Here is a 21,234-nt window from a genome sequence, read left to right as displayed (position 1 = left end):
CAGTTTTCAGTATTGGAAAGAACGTGTTTGGTGCTGTTAACCCCTTGACGCCAACCTCCATACATCGCATAGCCTCCTTTTCTTCACATATTGCTGACCTTCATGCGTGGTATACACCCCTGTAGGCTAACTTCATTTTGTTCTAGAAGTTTCAAAGTTGAGATGGGAATGGTATATCCTTGAACGTGAAGATCACTGCCTTCCTTGTATGTATGAATCAGCCAAAATCAGTGTTTCTTTTTTTTTTTTTTTTTTTTCTTTCTAAAGAGTTCCCCCTTAAATTTCTGCTGCATTCTAGCGGATGTATGTTTGATAGTATAAATCACCATATTTTCACTGATATGAATGTTGATATCATAATCCGTTCTAAGCACTTTTAAGTAAATCAATCATTATCCTCGGATTCCCCATTCCCTACGGAATAACTCAGTCTTTGTTAAACTTTGTTTATCCAAATTCTGTAATTTTTGTGGGAATTATAGTAAAAGGGTGAAGATTATAATGTTGTGAAGGATCAAAATTCCATCCGGATGAGGGCTAGCTGATACTCTGCCCGGCAGTGGACTGTACTACTCTTGTTAAGTGCTGTACAATAGCTGCTCTGCTACACTCGCTAGACGCGGCAACACTGGTGCCATAAGAGCTACAATACACTCTGGACAGACAATAGTAAGAATTCCTAAAATTCTTTCAACACCTTGAAACCTCTTATGACTTAAGTACTTCACTCGCTATCACTTTGAAATACAATATTGATATTGCGTGGCGCACAAGCATGGCATGGTGCAGTTTGAATGAAAGAGAAGCAATTAAGTTTTAATCAATCAGACGATAACAACACTACACCAGATTGAATTGAGCAAAGCGAGAATGGATGCCTAACATAAGGAATGGGAGGGCACGGTGCACGTGACCATATACTGGATGACAAAACACTCCAGAGTATATGCCCTCTTTTTCATGAACTAATCGTCCCATTAACCTGGGATTTGTGTTAAATGAATGAACTATTGTTCCCGGTTCTTCTGCTCAAAGTTCCTCAGGCAACAATTATCCTAGTTTTCATTATATTGTGAAATGCAAATACATCACTTTCATTCTGTACAAAATGTGGAAGGTCTCTTCTCCATTAGTAGACTATAAAATAAATATAAAGTCAATTAATGTAAACTACATTCTTTTGAGTCTCTACCGTAAACATTTAAAAATAATCCGAGCTAAACTGTTCTAACAATGAATTTTTAAACAGATCGCTCCTTTTTCTTAGTGCTCTCATCTGAATCACCTCCATCAACACTCAAATGTTCCCTATTGCTGAGGGGTTCGTCTACTAGAGAACTTTGCAGAGAGCACAGTGTTACGAAGAAATGACGAAGGAAAATGAGGGACTTCTTTTCAAAGATATGAATAATTTAGTCATATCCTAAAATGAGAATACATAATAAAACTGGTTTTCAAAACAATGCTTAATTCATCTAATAATATTAAAACTGTACATGTAGAGAAAAAACCCAAAAACAGGTAACAGCACTGGTGACAAGCATTGGGAAATAAATCAGTAGCGGAGATTAAGAAGGGCGAGGAGGGGGCGGGGCAGTTTGTGGAGAAAATATTACATTTGTATTCCATTTTAGTTGGCTGAAACTAGGAATAATTTTTAAAAAAATCTATTTGTACAAGCCCTGTTTTCTTAGCAGCTAATTTTTTCCTTTATTTTCTTTAATTATTAACAAAATTATTAGCGGACATACGCACAAAATGTCGTTTGTCGCGGCTAATCGATTTGTATAGCGCCCAAGCAAGTAGTGGAGACTTTGTATGTGCTGAGGAAGGGTACCAGGGGTATTTATTTTTGCGAAGGCCATGACTGACCCGCTTGCTGCATGTTTTCGTCAGTCTGCAATTCTCTTTAGTGTGTTCTCAAATACAAAATTATTTTTAATTGTATAATCATGCTGTACTTCTATTTAATTGTAATACACGTGTAATATTGTTCCTTTGGTGAAAGTTTTATCGTATAGTATCAAAATCTCAAAAAACTTACTGTATTTAAGTTGGTAAACTGTCAACCTTTACCTCTTTACATAAAATAAATTTCATTGTAAAGTCCATATTGTCGTACGTATACTTTAAGGTTAAGTCAATATTCCACCTTTACAATACCAAAAGTTTATTGTCTAATTATTTAAACAACAAAATATGACAAGACATGTTTCGTCTAACTTGTAGACATCATCAGCTGTAAAATATTCAAGAAAAAGCACCAAAAAAAAAAAAAAAAAAAAAGAAAAGACAAGGACAGAATAACACATTGAAATAAATCGAGTTGCCGAAGACGTCAATTAAAATAGTGAGGCTGTTCTAGATTGTTCCGAGCACAAACATTCAAAAGTTGTTGATGAACAAACTTAAAATTATAAACATGAGATGATACAGTAATACTTGGTATTAAAATTCTTCTTGAGGGTGCTGTTGACATGCAGTATTCAGGTCCGTCGGTAAAATCATCTACATCCTACATCATCCTACAAACCTGACTACTTTTTTATTGTCTGCATATTTTTTGCCCCCTCACTTCTAATTCTCAATCTCCGGTACTGAAGTAAATAATGGTACAGCTGGTATTTGTTTTTGTGCAGCCAAAGTAGTATGTATTTCAAGATATTGAGATCATTATTAAATACATCTACAGAATTCAGTCTTCAAATACTTGCAGCTTAAATAGAGGGAAGAGAAGGGATTTTATCATCCACACTTCTTTCCCTTCAGTTTACCTTCATGTCAAACTGTTTAAAAGAAAAGTCAATTTGCTTCTTTTGCACAGGTTTTACTGTGCTACCAGAACTCATTTTGGTAACCAAGCTTGCCATGTTCCAGAAAGAGAAAAGCACAATGGTCTTCACGTGCTGGAATAGACGGCGATGCAGTGGTACCACGGGATTTCACGATCCCTACAAATGACATATGACCAGGGCCAGTTAGTTGTGTATAAACAGAGTCAATATGGGGTGATGGAAGGACTTAACAGACTGGGAAAAATGGGGGCAGAGTGGCCCAATTCATCGGTGTACCAACGTGGACTGTTCAACATGTCTATAAGGAATGGTGTACCATGCACGTGCTAGAAACATGGCATCAGAAACTTTGTCACGAGAGGAGGGACTGGAGGTCGTTCCCAACTAATTTCTGAACAAAAACTGAGAACGGAAAGACATGCAATGGAGTCTAGTACCACACAAGAGGCTACTGAGAGGGGAAACTTGTAGTGTGGTCTGACGATTTGGGATTCTGTCTTTCTTCTAATGATGTAACGTGTAGAATGCACCGAAGGCACATTGACAATTTTGATCTGCAGTGTGTGGTTCAAGCAGCAGGTAGGGCTGTGAAGGTGTGGGGGGCGTTTGGGGACGATTCACACTATGGGTACGGTCACAGTCCAGACGCATTACTGAACTGATTTGATGGTAACTGTACACACCAGTAGTCACGGTACGGTCACAGTACCAGCACGTGCAAGCAACGATCTTCTCAGAGAATACTTGACTGGAGCATGATCATACTGTTCCTTGACTGGACCAGCAATGTGAATTCACCAGGTGCAAGCATCGAGCATAGAGCACATAGTGACCTTGCTTTTCAGCCCCCAAATGACCTTCCGATCGAATGTGAGACACGCTGTAGTGTGGTATTACCTTGAAGTTCAGTAATGTTCTAGATTTTAAAAGAACACGTGGCATGTTTGAATCTGATTTGTGTGTTGGATGAAAATAGTGACACTTTATTTTTCCAATGTTAAACAGCTGTACAGTTAACTTGCAATTTTGAATTTGTTCCAGATAAAAATTAAATATAGATAATATAAATAAAATAATCACTCATTTAGGATTAATGAAAGTGTGAAATATTCTGTTATATCAAACACACAGCCAGTTTTTGCCTTGGAGTTCCGGTTTCTCTAAACGTTGAGTTTTCTTTCTGAAGTTCGGGAGCAATTTTTTTACAGTACGGTTTCAATGGTACCAAAGTTCATTCGAAAGTATTGTAAAAAAATACTTTCATCGTCCATCAAATGAGGAAAGAAGGTATAAAATTCCCCTTCACTTTTCCTATTAATTAAGCTCTGATCTATCCAACATGCTCTCGATTTATATTTTCACATTTATTCTTCTTTCTTCTTCCTCGTCGTCCAGCATAATCACAATTGCTATCTCGTAGAAAACTTGCCTGACATTATTAAAGCAATAGTTGCGTGATCTCAACCTGAGTGGTCAAGACCGGAGTTTGCCTTAAGGCTGCTCGTCCTAATGTGAATACCTGCAGTCTGTGACTGGACTGTAACCGCGGCGAGAGCATACCATAACCTTACCCATAGTATGGATCATCCCTTACCGTACCCGAGTTGGGACCGCTCATTTATGCGACTGAACGTGAACCAACACACAAGAACATTCTCTGTGATCAGGTGTTGCCATTTATACATCATCTTCATGCTAATCTATGCTGTGGACACTCCCATTTTCCTGTAGCAGCAAGAGATAGAAATCCACAAGCGAAAGAGTCAGTGATGAAGTTCTAATAAGGATGTGTCTATGCAAAAGGTAGCAAAACTATCTGCATATGATATTAATTTCATTTCTCCATATAGATGAGTCTACAATTCACAATATATAAGGCTGGGATGTTACCACCTACTCAATATATTATAATGTATGCAATACATGATAACGTACAATTAGGTGATAACATCCCATTCTTATATCTTGAGAACTATTTGTGTTGGCGATGAAACTAAAGACGGAGAATCTGCATAAGTTATAGGTGATACTTCCTCAATTCATGATGAAGAAGAAAACACATCGGATTTAAACACGTCACATTCACGGGATTTGAAAGATAAAACTGATCCTAGAAGGAGAAAGCCTAGTGATTTGCAAAGTGATGAATATGAAGGTGTATCTAGTGATATAGAGGAAACTGATCTCGGCAAAGATGATAGATACGGGAGCAGGAGTATGATGTTTCCTCAGATGAGGCAGACAAAGACTGACCACAACAAAATCAAACTCGCAGAATAATGAAAGAAGTACAATGGACATAGTCTGAAAACAGTGGTAGAGGAAGTGAGAAAGACTGAGAGGTGTAAGGGGATAAGAAAAACAATAAACCTGTGAATGGGGCACCTGCTGTCAACTTGGAAAATTGAGTGTCCACAGCATATACAGCATGAAGATGTTTTATAAAATGGCAGCACCTGATCACGGAGAATGTTTGTGTGCTTCGCATGAATGAGTGGGCCCAACTTGTAGTATGACAAACGCTACAACACCATCCACTCATTGGAAACTGAAGACGAACAAGAAGAAAGTGAGCTTCAATCTTCATAGCCATTACATTGATTGAAGTGTATTAAGCTTGCTGGGCAACAAATGAAGGCTTGCAACTTGCAAACAGAAGTATGGCAACCAAAACTGTTCCTTTTCTTCTTTACCAGAATAGACTGGTTTAAGCTGGCACACAAATTCCCTGTCTTTATTAGATCAACTGTCAAGATTAATCAGCAAAATGAAGGTAAACTCAGAACCAAAGTAATTTTTGGACAATAGGTGTATCAACAGCATAGATAGCATGATGTTGTATAAATGTCCACACGTGTGCTGGTTCATATTCGCAGCGGGCCCAACTCGTGGTACAATAGACGCCCCCCCAACCCCCACCATCACCATCCACTCGTTGCAAATAACAAATTTAACATTCAGTGGACTTCTTTCCAGTAGTACCTTGGACCAGCTCGGAGGAGACAACTTCAGGTTGGACCACATCAACAAAGGATGCTAACATATCACCATCAATTTCCATCTCGGACCCATTCACAGATGGACAGTCCTCTTTATTTAAAAGCTAGCCTCAGAATGAGCACAGCATCACTCTTGCCTTCTGTTATTGGTTCTGTGCTTATCTGGTTCTGTACACACTTCCTTTTCTGGATCATCACTTCTGTTTCGGTTGCGACTTTCTTCCCTCTCTGAAAAGTCTGTTTTCCTACAGTCGCCTACATTAACACCAACACCACTGTTTTCAGATTCGATCAAATTGATCTCCATGGTAGTTCTTGTGTCTGTGCACGTTAATCTCTAGCAACTTTGTTCTGCGATACATTATCCTCTTATTTTGCTAATTTTTCACCTTCCACCATCAATGGCTCACCCTTGCTTATCACCGCCATTATTTTCAGACTCGAACACGTATCTTTTTTTCAATTCTTTCAACATTTGATTTTTCCAGTTGCCCTCCCATTCACAGATTCATTACTTTGTTCATCCTCCTCCTCTTCATCTTTCTCACTTCCTTCACCACTGTTTTCAGACTCAACCAAACTAATCTCCATTGTGTATCTGATTTTTTTCTGCCCCATCTGAGGAAACAACATACTCCTGATCCCGTATCTCGTTATCTTTGCTGAGATCAATTTCCTCCGTATCACTAGCTTCACCTTCATATTCATCCCGTAGTAAATCACTAGGCTTTCTCATTTTAGTGTCCGTTTAAGCTTTCCAAACTGGTGAATGTGACACGATAAAATCTGATCTGTTTTCTTATTCATCTAGAATTGAGGAAGCACCGCTTATAACTGATACAGATTCTACGTCTTCAGTTTCATCGCCAATACAAATAGTCAATATTATCCATTATTCTGAGAGTTTGATTTTGTAGGATCCATCTTTTCAATATATTACAATACCATATTTATTGACTAACAATAATACAAGAATATATGTTTCGAGAATATGAAAAAATTCTCTTCAGCTCCTGGTTTAAAATCACTTAGGCATGTCTGACCTGTTAAAATACTATTACTAGTTTCTACCCACGAGAATTGGCCTCTACAGTCACTGGAAGTTTAAACACAAACTGCTGTGAATTGAAGTGAGCTATTAGCTAGGGAAGTGTTGACTGTTTTAAGAGGAAGTACAACTGGGCAACCATCTTCTATATAACACTAATCAGAGAAAAAATAAAAATCAAAGGGGTCTGACACTTTGAAAAATGAAAGTATCAGCCAAAGGAAGACAAGGACCACGAAGGGAGTGAAAATGAAAGACTCCCTAGACCTCGCAACGTAATACCGTGGGGGTCAGAAAAGAGCAAGGGTTGACCAATGTAGATCGGATAGGATAGATGAAAGTGAGGAGCCTGGCACAAATGGAAGCAATGCCAGGACTCAGCTAAGGGCCCTGTGGTTCAAGCCCCTGGTGCCCCATTCAATGGCCTCTAACGACAGGAAGGAGATACCGTGGGTGTTATTCTACCACAGGGGGATTGGCCAGGGAAACGGTAAACTCGGAAACTAGTAACTGCCGACGATGACTATTGGACAAAACTATATCCAATAAAATTCAAACATGAATTTGACATTCATATTGTGTCTAAAAACCTCATCACTTAAAATGCATGCGTAAGTCCATGTGTAGCATTGCAATGTTACTCAATGTTTCCAATGTATCTGGTATGTTACAATTGCTGTGTGCCTCACGTTATAAACACCCTTCACCTGTCTATTGTTATGCATCCAAGAAGTGCTTAAAGAAGATGCATATGCCCCTGAAAATTAAAATCCACAGCCTGTTTCCAGTCATTAGACCGGGTCAGGAATGGGATGAATGAAGCCCCCATCTAGCAGCGAGGATAGGAATTGTGCCAGCTGTTGAAGCCTGTCGTACTCCTCTGATTCACATGTCCCTGCTTTGTCAATATTAATCATGGTCAAAACGCATCCAAAAGGGAGATATTGACCATAGTATGCGATTAAGGTGAATAGTTTAGGGGGAGGGGCTCTTTTGCATAATAAGATAATCCAGTTCATACTCCACCTGAAAATTATACTATTTTCCAATTTGCCATTTATAATGCCAATGACAGCCATTTTAAAATTTGCTGCACGAGTATTTAGAGGAACGGCCAATGCCCACTTGCATGGAGTGCAGCAAACCACCTGTTTTTAGATATTTCTTGAGCTTACTTTTCAAATGTACCACTAATAAAATTATCCCGTTCTTACTCTAACAGAAAACTGTGTAATTTTTTCCAATTTGCTATTTTTAATATCGATGACAGCCATTTTTAAAACGTACTGCGCAAGTATTTAAAAGACAGCAAAGCACCTGGTTTTAGACATTTCTTGTCTGGACTTTTAGACGCAAACAGGTAAAAGGGCATCGAAGCGTGATTTGCATTATTCGTTGTGGAGATTCTTTTAATTTTTAGCAATTCAAATTTTAAATAATAGTATTTTAAAATTGTCTTTGCAATGTATATGAATGCTGAATCCAACGTTTTAATTTCAAAAAGATTGAATAAGAACTGTAAAAGTTTATCTGCAAAGTGAACACATACCGTGCTATTTTCTCACCTTCACATTTTAGTACTTCTTCCTGTGTACAAACAGCTCCTTGTGACAGTTTTCCTCATAACCAGTTGAGAATTTTTTACATGCTGTGCTAATGTTAGGATGAAAACTTGGTATCAGTTGTTTATATCCAGTGTTCCTGACAGCGAGTTTAGCATGCTTAATTAGGGTGGTGCTCTTTCTTTTGAGAAAAAAATGGGCTCATAAGATTTTGAAAAATATCGACATATTTTTAACAAAATACAGAGGAATCTATGTTCTTATATCCATCAAGTACATTCCTACATGACTTCTTGCTTGTTGTTTAAAGGGGCCTACCATCAAGGTCATCGGCCCCCTACATGACTTGAATGAATGAAATTCAGTATACAGCTTACCAGTAAGTATTTATACCTGTGACCTAAATTGCATTATACTTTTTTTTTTTTTGCTAGTTGCTTTACGTCGCACCAACACAGATATGTCTTATGGCGACGATAGGACAAGGAAGGGCTAGGAGTGGGAAGGAAGCGACCGTGGCCTTAATTAAGGTACAGCCCCAGCATTTGCCTGGTGTGAAAATGGGAAACCACGGAAAACCATTTTCAGGGCTGCCTACAGTGGGGTACGAACCAATTGCATTATACTAGCTTAAAAATTGTAGAAGCTTGAAATTTCAGTCATACCTCCCGTTAAATGAACAAATGGCAGAAGAAAACCTGTTATTTAAATTGGCAATTCAAAGAAAAAAGGAAAAGGAAGGATGAGAATTCGGTACGGCTACCCCACTCCAGCGCTATATCCTCTTCCTATTCGCTCCCTCCCAATGTTCATCCTGCTTGTCCAGGTGCTCAACAGTCTGATGTCTCAGTTGAAATAGTAAACACATTCCGTGGGCCTCTGCATTCAATACAAGTTGCGCTCATTTTACGCTTCAGGTTCTTATGCTGTTGCAAGTTACAGTAAGGCAATTATATTAGTTTATTTTTTCATTCTTATAGAAAAGGAGCTTTCAATTTTACCCTGCAGACTAATTACTTACTACAGTAAATATCTTCCTGTTTGGATGAGTTTTGGCTATGATTAATGTTGACAAAGCAGGGGCATATGTATAATTTTTCAACACTTCTCAGATACATTTGAAACATGGACTAACAGTGCAATATTACACGTGGACTTTTAGATGCATTTTAAGGGGATTTATGAAAAACATTTCATTTGTGGATCAAATAACAGTTTTTTGTTTTATTCGTAAAAATATAGTCCATTCCTTCCTTTATCAGATAATGGTATCAATCAAGTCACTCTGCCATTTTTAAAGCCCTTGGTGACCATTTTGAAAGGAAGCGCTAAGCTGCTATGTATGCAAAGGACTAAGACACACTCTGAAGCAGCACAATATGTAATGATCTCGTGGCTCATGGCAGAAAGAGAAGCCGTGATCCAAGAGAAAATGAGAAGACATCAGAAGTATCAGAAAATATCCAAGGGAGAAAGAATTAGGCCTGAAGGGGAGACATATGGTGCAGGGCAGTTCTGAAATGAGTATAGTAAAACCTCGTTAAGACGTTTCTGCAGGGGACAAGGAAAAAGAACGTGTTAAGCGAGAAAACTTACTACTGAATACACATACAAACTATCCAACTGGGATATGGAAACACTAGATATGATTTTTCCGACATACGGGTATTTTGTGTCATATCCACAAGTACAGTGAAACTCTATGAGAAGAGAGTATTAAAAGAGGTGAAAAAAAATGAGAGAACAAATATGAAAACTTATTCCGCTGGAGCTTATAACAATAGTGCACTGAAAAGTGTTAAAAACATCAAGCAACAAGTATAAAAACATTTGAATGGGGCCCATAAAAATATTGAAATATTATTGCAGATCACACTCTCTCTAAAACAAATGTTAGAGAAAGCCTTCTATTTTGGACCAGCGGGTTATTACACATTTTTCTGGTCACACACTCAGACCATGAATTGGAGGTTATACACGGTCGTGTGCGAGACTGCAACAGAATGACATTGGCTGCCATTTTGAATCAAACTAAACTTCAACCGGCCAAGATTGATTCGAGTGATTGAGTCGAAACTGGAAGGTGAGAGTTTCAATATTCACGCCCACTTGGCGCACTTAAAGATGTAGATGCCAGTCGACTCGCCGATAGGCTTTAATTTTGTCTTCATTAGTACGGAATTTCACGACCTTTTCCGTATCCATAATTAGGCTATCACAAGACATGTGCACCACGCTGGTCAACTTCACACAATTATGGATTATGTTCCAGGTGACAAATATTTGCTACCTGTCACTGTACAACTAAACACGAAATACACTTCTAACTCCTGAATGGAATACGAAATACAAGCACAAACATGCTCATTGTGTTATTCTGCAGTTTCATTGCTAACCGGCAAGCAAAACTGAGCTCCCCAAGGTGCAATTTATTCTGTGAAGTTCAAGAATTCAAGGCCTTTTCCAGTTATCACGCAACTGCAGCGAGGGCTCTTAACTGAGTTGGAAATCGCGTTCCTTCCACAAGGGTTGACAACATTTTCAAGGCTATGAAAAGAGACTAGAACCCCCAGACAATACTTAGAAATGACAGTACCTGGAAGGAGACCTGTTGGACGTCCCAGAAGAAGGTGGCTGCACCAAATAAATGCAGACCTTATTGAGAAAGGAACAACACTGCAGAATGTGAAAGGAGAGGAACTCTATAATGACAGGAATCGATGGAGGCATATTGTCCACAAAAGTCCTACCCAGCCCGCTGGAAGGATACCCAGATGATGATGATGATGATGATGATGAGGGCTAGAAAAAATGTGATCGTACTAAGCGGTAATAGCAAAATTTGTGATGTGATAAGTGAGGTATTTTTATATAGATTTAATATGATGAGAATCGGGACTTCGAATTTACGACGTGCTAAGCGGGAATACGTGTTAATGAGGAAGGTACTAACGAGGTTTCATTATTCTTTGCTTTTTTCTCTCTTAGCAATTTTTCAATATTTTGCTCTGTACAAGGTGCAATTCTTATCAGAATTTGTTTGAACTTTGTGATGGGTTTTAAAATACGGCACTTTAAATTTTAATGTTCAGTGTTGGATTAATATTGAATAAAAAAAAAAATTGAAACAAACTTTCGAACATTTCTGGACAGAATAGTAAAACCCATTACAATAGGTAAATGTCAACAAAATTTCAGCTTGATACAATGAAAACTGTTACACACAGGACTACTTTTTAAGTATAAAAAATTGAGTAACATTTGAACCAATACAGCTACACACCTCTAATTTGGTAAAAATCGGATAAAAACTGTAGAAGTTTAAAAATTCAGTCCTAACTCCCCTTAAGTGATGAGGATTTTAGACACAATATGACTGTCAAATTCATTTTTAAATTTTATTGGATTCAGCTGGGTAGATAATTTTATGTTAGATGGTTATATAGTATAACCCCGATTTTGCATGACCTTCATTTAACGTAAACCCACATTTAACGAAAGAAATTTCCAGTCCCGAAAATTATTCTGTAAGAGCAATGCAATTTTATATTTGATTTAATGTCATTCACAACAGAGCAAAACCCGCATTTAGCGTTAAAGAAATGTTAAAATTCTCAAGTACTTATTTCTGTTAGTTTTGGTTATGGGACATTAAGAACCTATGATAAAGACGTCATAAGCTTACTGGGGATGATTCAATGCAGAAGAGGAATTTAGAGCGAAGGCACTTAGGGCTAAAGCGAGATGTCTGACTCCAATACACGCCCGACAGCGGCCGCTGTAGCAGAAGAGAACCCCCATTTTAATGAATGTTATTATAACCTTCGAAAATTCCTATATTAATCTGTGCAATATCCTTCGGCTACAATGAGAACAGTTTTACTGATTCATCCATTACTACGGGCGAATTCGGGCATGTTAGTCTTTATCCATTATCAATGTTCATACACTCTACTCCAGAGTTTATATCGAATGCGATCGATCATCTTCCGTATTGATTCCTCGCTATGCGCGAGCAAGTCAATTTTGAGCTAGCCTGAGGTCTCCGTCCTCACATTCACAAGATCACAACTCCGACTCGTGTAAATGAACATCAGGATAATAAGTTTTCACAATAAGTGCAATGTCAGCGGTTAAGTCCTTAGAAATAAAGGCTGAAGTAAACAATTGCTTAATTTTAATACTATGCACTGAAATAAAATAAGAATGTGATACTTCTCCTTCTCAAGATACAGCGGTGTGCATAACTAATTCAAGAGGCTAGGTTGTGTATTTTCAAGTCTTGTTAAATTTCAGAAGGCTGATCCGTGTAAATTTATAGTGAAAATATTGTTCTACAGGGAGCTTAAAATATGTTTTTATAATACGTGCGCGGTAAACTTAAGTTAGATGATGCCGTTTGAAGTAAGAAAATGGAAATATTTGCCACAAGTCTCTGGAGTGATGGTATTACAATTTTTCAGACAGAAACTGAATATGCGTGTTCAGATTATTTCTATTCGTGCTAACGAGTAAGCCGCTGTTTGGAAAACATCTGCGAAAATGTTTAAACAAACCGATTGCTGTTTCATACCCATTTTAATGTGTTTTTGTGCGAGTTTGGTATCTTTCCCGACTTTTATGGAAAATAATGTGTAACGTTATAAGAAGAACCTTAAACCGAAGCGGGTTTGCATTCACCGACAAAAATCTGTCAAAATGAAACCCAAACTGTAACTACAGTATATGTTAACACAAGCAAAGATCTCTGGAAAAGGTGTGCTTTCTACTGAAACCTCGATTTAAGGTAAACCCCCATTTAAGGTTTAAAAAAATCACACCCCTGTAAAAACATTAAATAGGGATTCTACTGTGTTATTTTAACATTTCACATGTTCCTAAGTGAAACCAGGAGCTGTAGAGGAGAATTTTTTCATATTTTCGAAACACGTACTCGTGTATTAATATGTGTTAGACAATTTATTGACAAGGTAGATCCATTAAAGCATAGTATTCATTACAGTCAATACAGACCAATATTGGCCATTATGGCCAAAATTATAGAATACAAATAGTTCTGCTACCTTTGTTGGTTTGCACAGATACTGCCTTATTAGCGCACCTTTTGCAAATAATTTCATCACTCGCTCTTTGATTTCTGTCTCTTCTGGAAAATAGGAGTGTCCACAGCATAGATAGCAAAGATGATGTTGCATAAATGGCAAAACCTGATCACCGAGAATGCTCTTGAGTGTTGGTTCATGTTCACAGTCCCAACTCGAGGCATGATAAACGCCTCTCCCTCCCACCATCACCATCCACTCGGAGACAACAAATTTAACTCTCAGTGATCTTCTCTCCAGTAGTACTTTGGACCACCTCGGAGGAGACAACTTCAGGTTTGACCACATCAACAAAGGATGCTAACATATCATCATCATCAATTTCCATCTCGCTGGATCCTTTCACAGAGGGACAGTCCTCTTTATTTAAAATGCTAGCCTCTGAAGCAGTCTGCACAGCATCACTCTTGCCTTCTGTTACTGGTGTCTCTTTCTGCATATCTGGTTCTGTACACTCTTCCTTTTCTGCATCATTCTCTCTTCTAACCGTTTCCTTACAACTTTCTTCCCTTTCTGAAACATCTGTTTTCCCAGAGTCGCCTACATTGCCACTGCCACTGTTTTCAGACTCAACTAAATTAATCTCCACGGTACATTTTTCAGTACTTTTTGTGTCTGACTGTTCAAGCTGATCTGTAGCAACTTCATTCTGCGATACATTATCCTCTTCTTTTGCTAAATCTTCACTTTCCACAATCAATGGCTCACCCTTGCTACTGCTACCACTATTTTCGGACTCTACCGAAGTAATGTCTACAGTATCTTTGTCAATTCTCTCCAAATTTGATTTTGCAGGTTGTTCTCCAGGTGTCCCAGTCATAGATTCATTATTTTCTTCATACTCCTCTACCTCCTCCTCATCATTCTCCTCTTCCTCCTCCTCCTTATCGTCCTCACTTGTTCCACCACTGTTTTCAGACTCAACCAAATTAATCTCCAATGTTGTACTTTCGTCATTCTGAGAGCTTGATTTTGTGGGCTGGTTTTTGTCTGCTTCGTCCGACGAAACATCATCATACTCCTCCTCCCCTATCTCATCATCTTTACTGAGATCAATTTCCTCTATATCACTAGCTTCAACTGACGTAGATTCTCCGTCTTCAGTTTCATCGCCGATACAAATAGTTTCACTGCCCTTGCTGGTTTGCCTAGATAGTTCCTTATTAGTGTGCCTTTTGCAACGAATTTCATCACGGACTCTTTCACTTCTGGATCTCTCTCTCTTGCCACTACTGTCTGCATCGTCCGAGCCAAGGTCTATGATCCCGTGTTGTGAATCGTCTGTAGAAACATCCCCTGAACCACCATCAACTCTTTCCTGGCTTGTAACGTGTTGTTCTTGAAGCTCATACTCAAAACTTTCAACCAACTCAACTATACGCACTGGTGAAACCTCCCTGTTGCCCATGGTGGATGGTTTCGTATCTACTCTGTATCTGCACGTTTTTCCTTTTCCTTGATGGACAGTAATGGTTCTGTAAGTAGATTCCTCTTCTTCACCATCATCATTATCGTCTACCTCTTCCACAAAGTATTCACCTTCCTCGAACATTTCTGGTGACGGCCCTGTCCTCACAGTATCACTCATTCTCCTTTCAGTGCCAACTGTTTTCCCTATTCGAAACACTTCCCTCACATCATCTGAATTTGAAGAAGAACCATCACCCGAATCAACTGTTATTTCCTGATCCCTTCCACCTCTACGATTATTCTTGCTGGATGGTACTTCCCTGTTCTCTGCCTTTCTTCTTTTATTGAGCTCCCTATTATCTGGAGATCTATTCCTCTTCCTATTTTCTTGTTCCCTAATGGCCTGAGTCTTGCTCTGCTCCTCCGCAGCGGTGGCCTCCTCCTCACCACCACTTTCCACGGCAGAGCTGTCCTCTTGCAGGCACACATCACCATTCTGCATGCAAGAAATGTTCTGGGTAGACGCAGCTACCGACTCCTCCATTTCTTCAACTGACTTCGGGAAATCCAGTGATGGACAAGTAGGGTGAACGAGACTTCTAATGCTGCTCAGAGCACTGGTACAGAAAGCCGCCACCTGAAAAATTAAGAGAAACCACCATCATGAAACAGTAATGCAGCAATGCCATATACGTACATTTTGTTTCTAGGAAGAATCTTAAACCTGGAACTGTACACCTATGTTTCAGGGACAGTAACCATACATTGGGATACTCTACAGAAGAAACATTTTACACATTCTGGCTTAAGATTCATTTTAAAATCTCATGGAATCTGTGAAATTGATTATTTTCAATACCCGAATATATATTTGCAAACTAGAACAGCACTGTAATTGCTGGCAATGAAATAAAATAAAAAGGTCACATTAAAAAATCTAGTTTAGTTTTTAATGTTATTATTGATGCTTTCACAGCCAGTACTTGTAGACATGATATGGGCTTTTAGGCTTATGCCAAATCAAGAAAACAAGGTGAAACTATTTAAGTTTCGCAGAGAACTTCTCTGTCTTCAGAAGAAAATCTTGACTGTTCACGAGGAAGAGTGCTACAAAATGAGGGTTTGAATTTAAGAATGCTTCACTGTTGGAACTGTAGAGGTACGCTCATTCATCACCAGGTGGCTCACTGTATGTTGGCACACCACTCCCAAGCGGGAGCTAATGACAAGATTTTTTCTTTTTACAATATGCTTCGCGACACGCCGTTTTTCCAATATGATTTCGGTAAGGCAGTGTCCTGTCCAATCTCACACCTAAGTACTTAGGACAGCTATTGTACTCTAGATATAGATTCCTAAACTTCACTCTAGGATGATAGTTTGCTTATTGGTGACTAAGGTGAAATGTGGCAACCTCAGATTTTGAGGCACTTGGCTGGAGCCGCCAGATTCTGAAGTACTCATCCATCTTCCCAAGATCTGCATTTAATACTGTATATCCTCAGCTTCATCAAAGGTGGTAGCTTGAACTGTAAGATTTACATCGTATGCATAGATGAATTTGCGAGACAGAGTTTCAGGTAGAAAATGGGAAACCACGGAAAACCATCTTCAGGGCTGCAGAGAGTGGGGTTTGAACCCACTAGATGCAAGCTCACAGCTTCGCGGCCCTAACTGCATGGCCAACTCTCCCGGTATTAAAATAATTTATTCAGGAAAATAAAAGTTGGAATATTTGATTATTCCTATTACCACATGCTTACAAATGGAGTAAATGAACACTGAAGGGCACACACATAATACAACAAGAAACGCATTTTGTTTGTTCCAGAAATATCTGCAGGGGTGTCAAAAATCCAAAATTCTAAAACTCTAGCATATTGAAGAAATACACCAACAATGGCAATCATGCAAGTAAACACAATTAAATGATGACAGTGAATATAAACAGCCGTATAGCTAATGAATGGCGAGTCAAGTGGCGACCTCTCGGACTTTGTGGACAGTGATTCCAAACTTGGTGACTAATCAAGTGCCGATTTTGCCCGCGGAATGTGACTGTACATAACCAAGCAAGTGATATAACTGATAGTGACTGGGAGGAGAGTAATGTTGACCAGGATAATCCTGTACAAGCTCCGCAACAATTCTGTTCATATGAATATCTTGGAATGCTGCATGAATGACGAATGGGACTGCAACCAGACAATCTAAGCTTGCACTGAGCAAGCCAGGGGTGTTTTGATCAAAATGAAGAATCTGTTGCCACCGAGATCTTAGCCTGAGAACGAGCTACGTGCACTCAAGTGTTAAATACTTTCCACAGGGTGGACGTTAACTAAACCCTTGGAGAAGATATTGGAGGCATTTAATAATGTAGCTATATCGTCACATGCTTTGTATGACATGGACCAACGGGGTGAGAAACACCGAGGTACTGGGTAAAGAGATGGGAGGTGCTCTACAATATCAAGTGATAGAAACTCCAAATATTCTGGCCACATGACTCAAACAACAAGTACTGCCTCCAGCAGCTAATCACAGAAGGCAAGATCAAAGGACGGCACAGATCAGGGAGGAGGAAGATCTCCTGGCTCAAGAATTTGCAGGAATGGTTTGAATGTGACTGTCTGTTTCAACCGGTAGCCTCGAAAGAAAGGATTGCATCGATGATCTCCAATCTCGAGATGGCACATAAAGAAAAAATTATAAAACGGAAAGAACACAAAAGTTACTTTAAAAAAATGAAAGATACGAGGTATGTTCTTTTAAGTAAGGGCCGTTTGTAAAAATAATGCTGCAGTTAATGTGCACGCTCAACAAGCGCCCGCACTACCTCCTGGCATCCTTTGCGAAGAAGCAGGTGTCAGTTATAGCTGTGCAGCTAGCCTGTACGCTGAACTGTGCATCTTTAAAGTGGCCGTGAAAATGTTCATGGTGAAGAACGCTCAGGTCAATCATCTTGATCACAGAAGATTTGGTGACTGCAATTGACAAGAAAATTCATGAGGACAGATGATCAACGCAGAGGCTTATTGCTCAACCTTGACCAAACTCTGACATTCGGATCAGAACAAAAGGGAATTTTGCTTCTTCACGATAACGCAAGGCCTCAATCTGCTGCCCAGACTTTGGAAATTGATTGACTCACTTCAGGTGAGAAGTTTTCGATCACCCACCATACAGCCCTGGCCTTGCTCCAAGCGATTTCTACCTTGTTTGGCAGCTGAAACGTCATCTTGGTGGGAAATGCTTCAACAACGAAGAAGTGAAAACGGCTGTGAACTCTTGGCTGTCAGAGCAGGTGGCAGGCTTCTTTGAAGAGAGATTTCAAAACTTACTTTTAAGGTCTGACAAGTGCCTAAATAAACAAGGCAACTATGTAGAAAAATAAAGAAATGTAAAACCTAAAAATGTTATTTTTATTTTTTAAAAAACTGCCCTTAATTAAAAAAAAGCAGCCTTCGTAGTATGTAATAATTAAACAAGAGAAAGGGGGGAGGGGAAGAAGAAAAAAAACACCATAAAATATGTATGTCATTGTTGTGTTCCAATTACTGTATGTTACTTTAAGATACCTCAATTTTCAACTTACGAGTAGATTGGAATCCGTTTGACCAGTAGCTAGAACACGCAGAGCGTACTGTGTGGGGGCAGCCCAGCTGGGGTGAGACTCTAGGGTGAGAGTGACCAGCAGGCTGTACAATTCCAGGCGACAAACGGGCACACTGTATGGCGGAGGATACTCCGTGGGTCCCGATGCCTGCTGCACGTCTAGCAGAAGCAGGAGGACAGTCTCTTGTAAAGACTAGAAAAAAATGAAGGACACAACATTACACAAAAATAGAACCATTAAAAAATCTACCTAGAAATTTTGTTAACGTGACCTACATCTTATAGGAAGTTCATTTAGCAAAAAGTAGCTGAGATTTTTAACTTGAAGGTTCCAAAATCGAAACTTGAAAATGTATGAAAGCAGTGAGTTAGCAGCAGTTGGATATCTCTGAAGAGTTTCAGATACTCTAGTGAATGGTGGGACACATGCCTCACCACAGCATACGTGCATGTGTTCAGCCAATAATAATGGCTGCCCAAATGTAACTTTAATGTCTCTTGCAGATACACTGTTTTTCAAGATTCTAGTTTCAATTTCAGAGCCTTACTGATAAAACTTGCAGCTAATTTGCGGTAAATGCTCACGTACGAAAGGTAGCAACAGTGAAATAGATACAGTGGAACCTCAATTATACATTCCCAGAAACTAAGTTTTCCCCTGTTACTCGTTCAAATCATGTGATCCCAAGAGAATCCTAATGAATCATGTTGTAAAAATGTCCATTCCTGGAAGAAACAATTTCCCGGATGAACTGTCCAGAAAGTTCAGTTCCATCAACACTAAATCTCACGAAAGGACGGCGTGGTGAACTAGCTTGCTTCTTTTCATTTTTTATAAGTTGCTTTACGTCGCACTGACACAGATAGGTCTTATGGCGATGATGGGACAGGAAAGAGTTAGGAGTAGGAAGGAACCGGCCGTGGCCTTAATTAAAGTACAGCCCCAGCATTTGCCTGGTGTGAAAATGGGAAACCACAGAAAACCATCTTTAGGGCTGCCGAGAGTGGGGTTTGAACCCACTATCTCCCGAATACTGGATACTGGCCACACTTAAGCGACTGCAGCTATCGAGCTCGGTGGTGAACTAGCATAAGGAACCATCTCAGCATCGCATTCGGCTGGTAATGTTTAGGGAATCCTTCAGAAATCATAAAGCAGAGAGTAGCCCATAACAATTGGAAGGATGCAGAGCGCATTATGACAGCTCTACTTGAGGACTGAATGAGTTTCATCACATGTTCGTACTAGTAATGCATCTATATTATGTCCAGGTTTATTTATTTATTTATTTATTTTACTTTTTTTGATTGTATCTCTGAGCAGGTTTTCGGCACTTCCCTCAGGGTATTATGTAGTCACTGGGCTTTCAGACAGCAACTGAAATTGTTCCTTAACATAAATTAGTATTTTAATATGAACGGATACAATTATGTTCGAGACCAGAACAGATGTTGCACCTTACACTAAGCCATGGGAGATCTTGGGATTGCCTATTAGTTTTGGCCAAGACGGGGAATTTTACGCGTACATTTTTGTGTTAAAATGGTATTATAAAAACCGGTTCTTTTATATGCACAGCGTAACATTTAAAAAGTTTGTAATCAATTTCCCACTCATACTGGCTTGTGCAGAGTGCGCGCTTTCCACAATGTATTATTGTTATTACTGGGGAACAGGGTGGTATAGTGGCTTACTTGCTTGCCTGTCATCCCGGCGACAGTGGTTAGATTTCTGGTGTTGCTGAGGTGGTATTTTCAGTTGAAAACCCCATGGTGTCAGGAAGGGCATGTAACCTTAAATAACTGGCCACAATTCTTTCAAGCCCCAGTGCATGCAGAGACCCTAAGCAAGTGGGATGAACTGTGGAGTGTTGTCAGTGTTCTCCCTAGGACCCTTCCAACAGGCAAACTGCCCTGCCGTTTTCGCAGACCGCCCAGCTATCATAACCTAGTATGTGCTAGTTCTTTCTTAATCTGTTTATATTCCAGGATTGATTTTCCCCTCGGACTCGGCGAGGGATCCCACCTCCACTGCCTCAAGGGCAGTGTCCTGGAGTGCGAGACTTCGGGTCGGGGATACAACTGACGAAGAGGATCAGTACCTCGCCCAAGCAGCCTCACCTGCTATGCTGAACAGGAAGAGGAAAGGAAGCGGCCGTGAGCTTAAGTTAGGTATCATCCCGGCATTTGCCTGGAGGAGAAGTATTCGACCCCCCCCCCCGCCCCTCAGTCGACCTCCCGAGGCTGAGTGGACCCCGTTCTAGCCCTCATATCATTTTTCAAATTTCGCAGCAGAACCAGGAATCCAACCCAGGCCTCTGAGGGTGGCAGCTAATCATGCCAACCACTACACCACAGAGGCAGACACTATGTGCTAGTTACATAATGTTAATACATTGGAGTCACTGGGTGTTCCAAATTGAAATGTAAGTACTGTAAAACTGTTTATCCAAATGATACATCTTCACTTTTGTCAGCATAACTACAACAATTACATCGAAGCTGAAATATTCAGCTTGACTATCGTGCAGTGTTGTGCGCGAGCAGTGCCTTGCATTAGTGTGGATTAGCGTGCGAGCGCTCAATTCCGCATAATGTCGCGAACTTGTAGGGCACTCCACAGCAACAGAGTGGTAAGCCCTAGTGTTTCATTATTATGAATGAGCAGTAGAACACAAGAAGTTCAAAAATACTCAGTTATGT

The 21,234-nt window shown here is 39.6% G+C and overlaps 1 protein-coding gene across 1 annotated transcript in view; it reads right to left on the bottom strand.

Annotated features, from left to right (window-relative positions):
- Positions 1-12,927: 12,927 nt before the first annotated feature.
- LOC136885565 (proline-, glutamic acid- and leucine-rich protein 1) overlaps positions 12,928-21,234 on the bottom strand; it is an 84,815-nt gene continuing 76,508 nt past the window's right edge. Inside the window, exons 12-13 of the mRNA XM_067158210.2 lie at positions 18,512-18,724; positions 12,928-15,553 (exon numbers count right to left, since the gene is read on the bottom strand). Coding sequence (XP_067014311.2) covers positions 13,721-15,553; positions 18,512-18,724 — 2,046 coding nt within the window. The 3' untranslated portion in view covers positions 12,928-13,720. The remainder of the gene's footprint in view (positions 15,554-18,511; positions 18,725-21,234) is intronic.

Source organism: Anabrus simplex, chromosome 14 (genome assembly GCF_040414725.1).
Source record: "Anabrus simplex isolate iqAnaSimp1 chromosome 14, ASM4041472v1, whole genome shotgun sequence".
NCBI lineage: Eukaryota > Metazoa > Arthropoda > Insecta > Orthoptera > Tettigoniidae > Anabrus > Anabrus simplex.
Note: the sequence above shows the minus strand (reverse complement) of the source record. Positions and strands in the feature narration are given on the sequence as shown.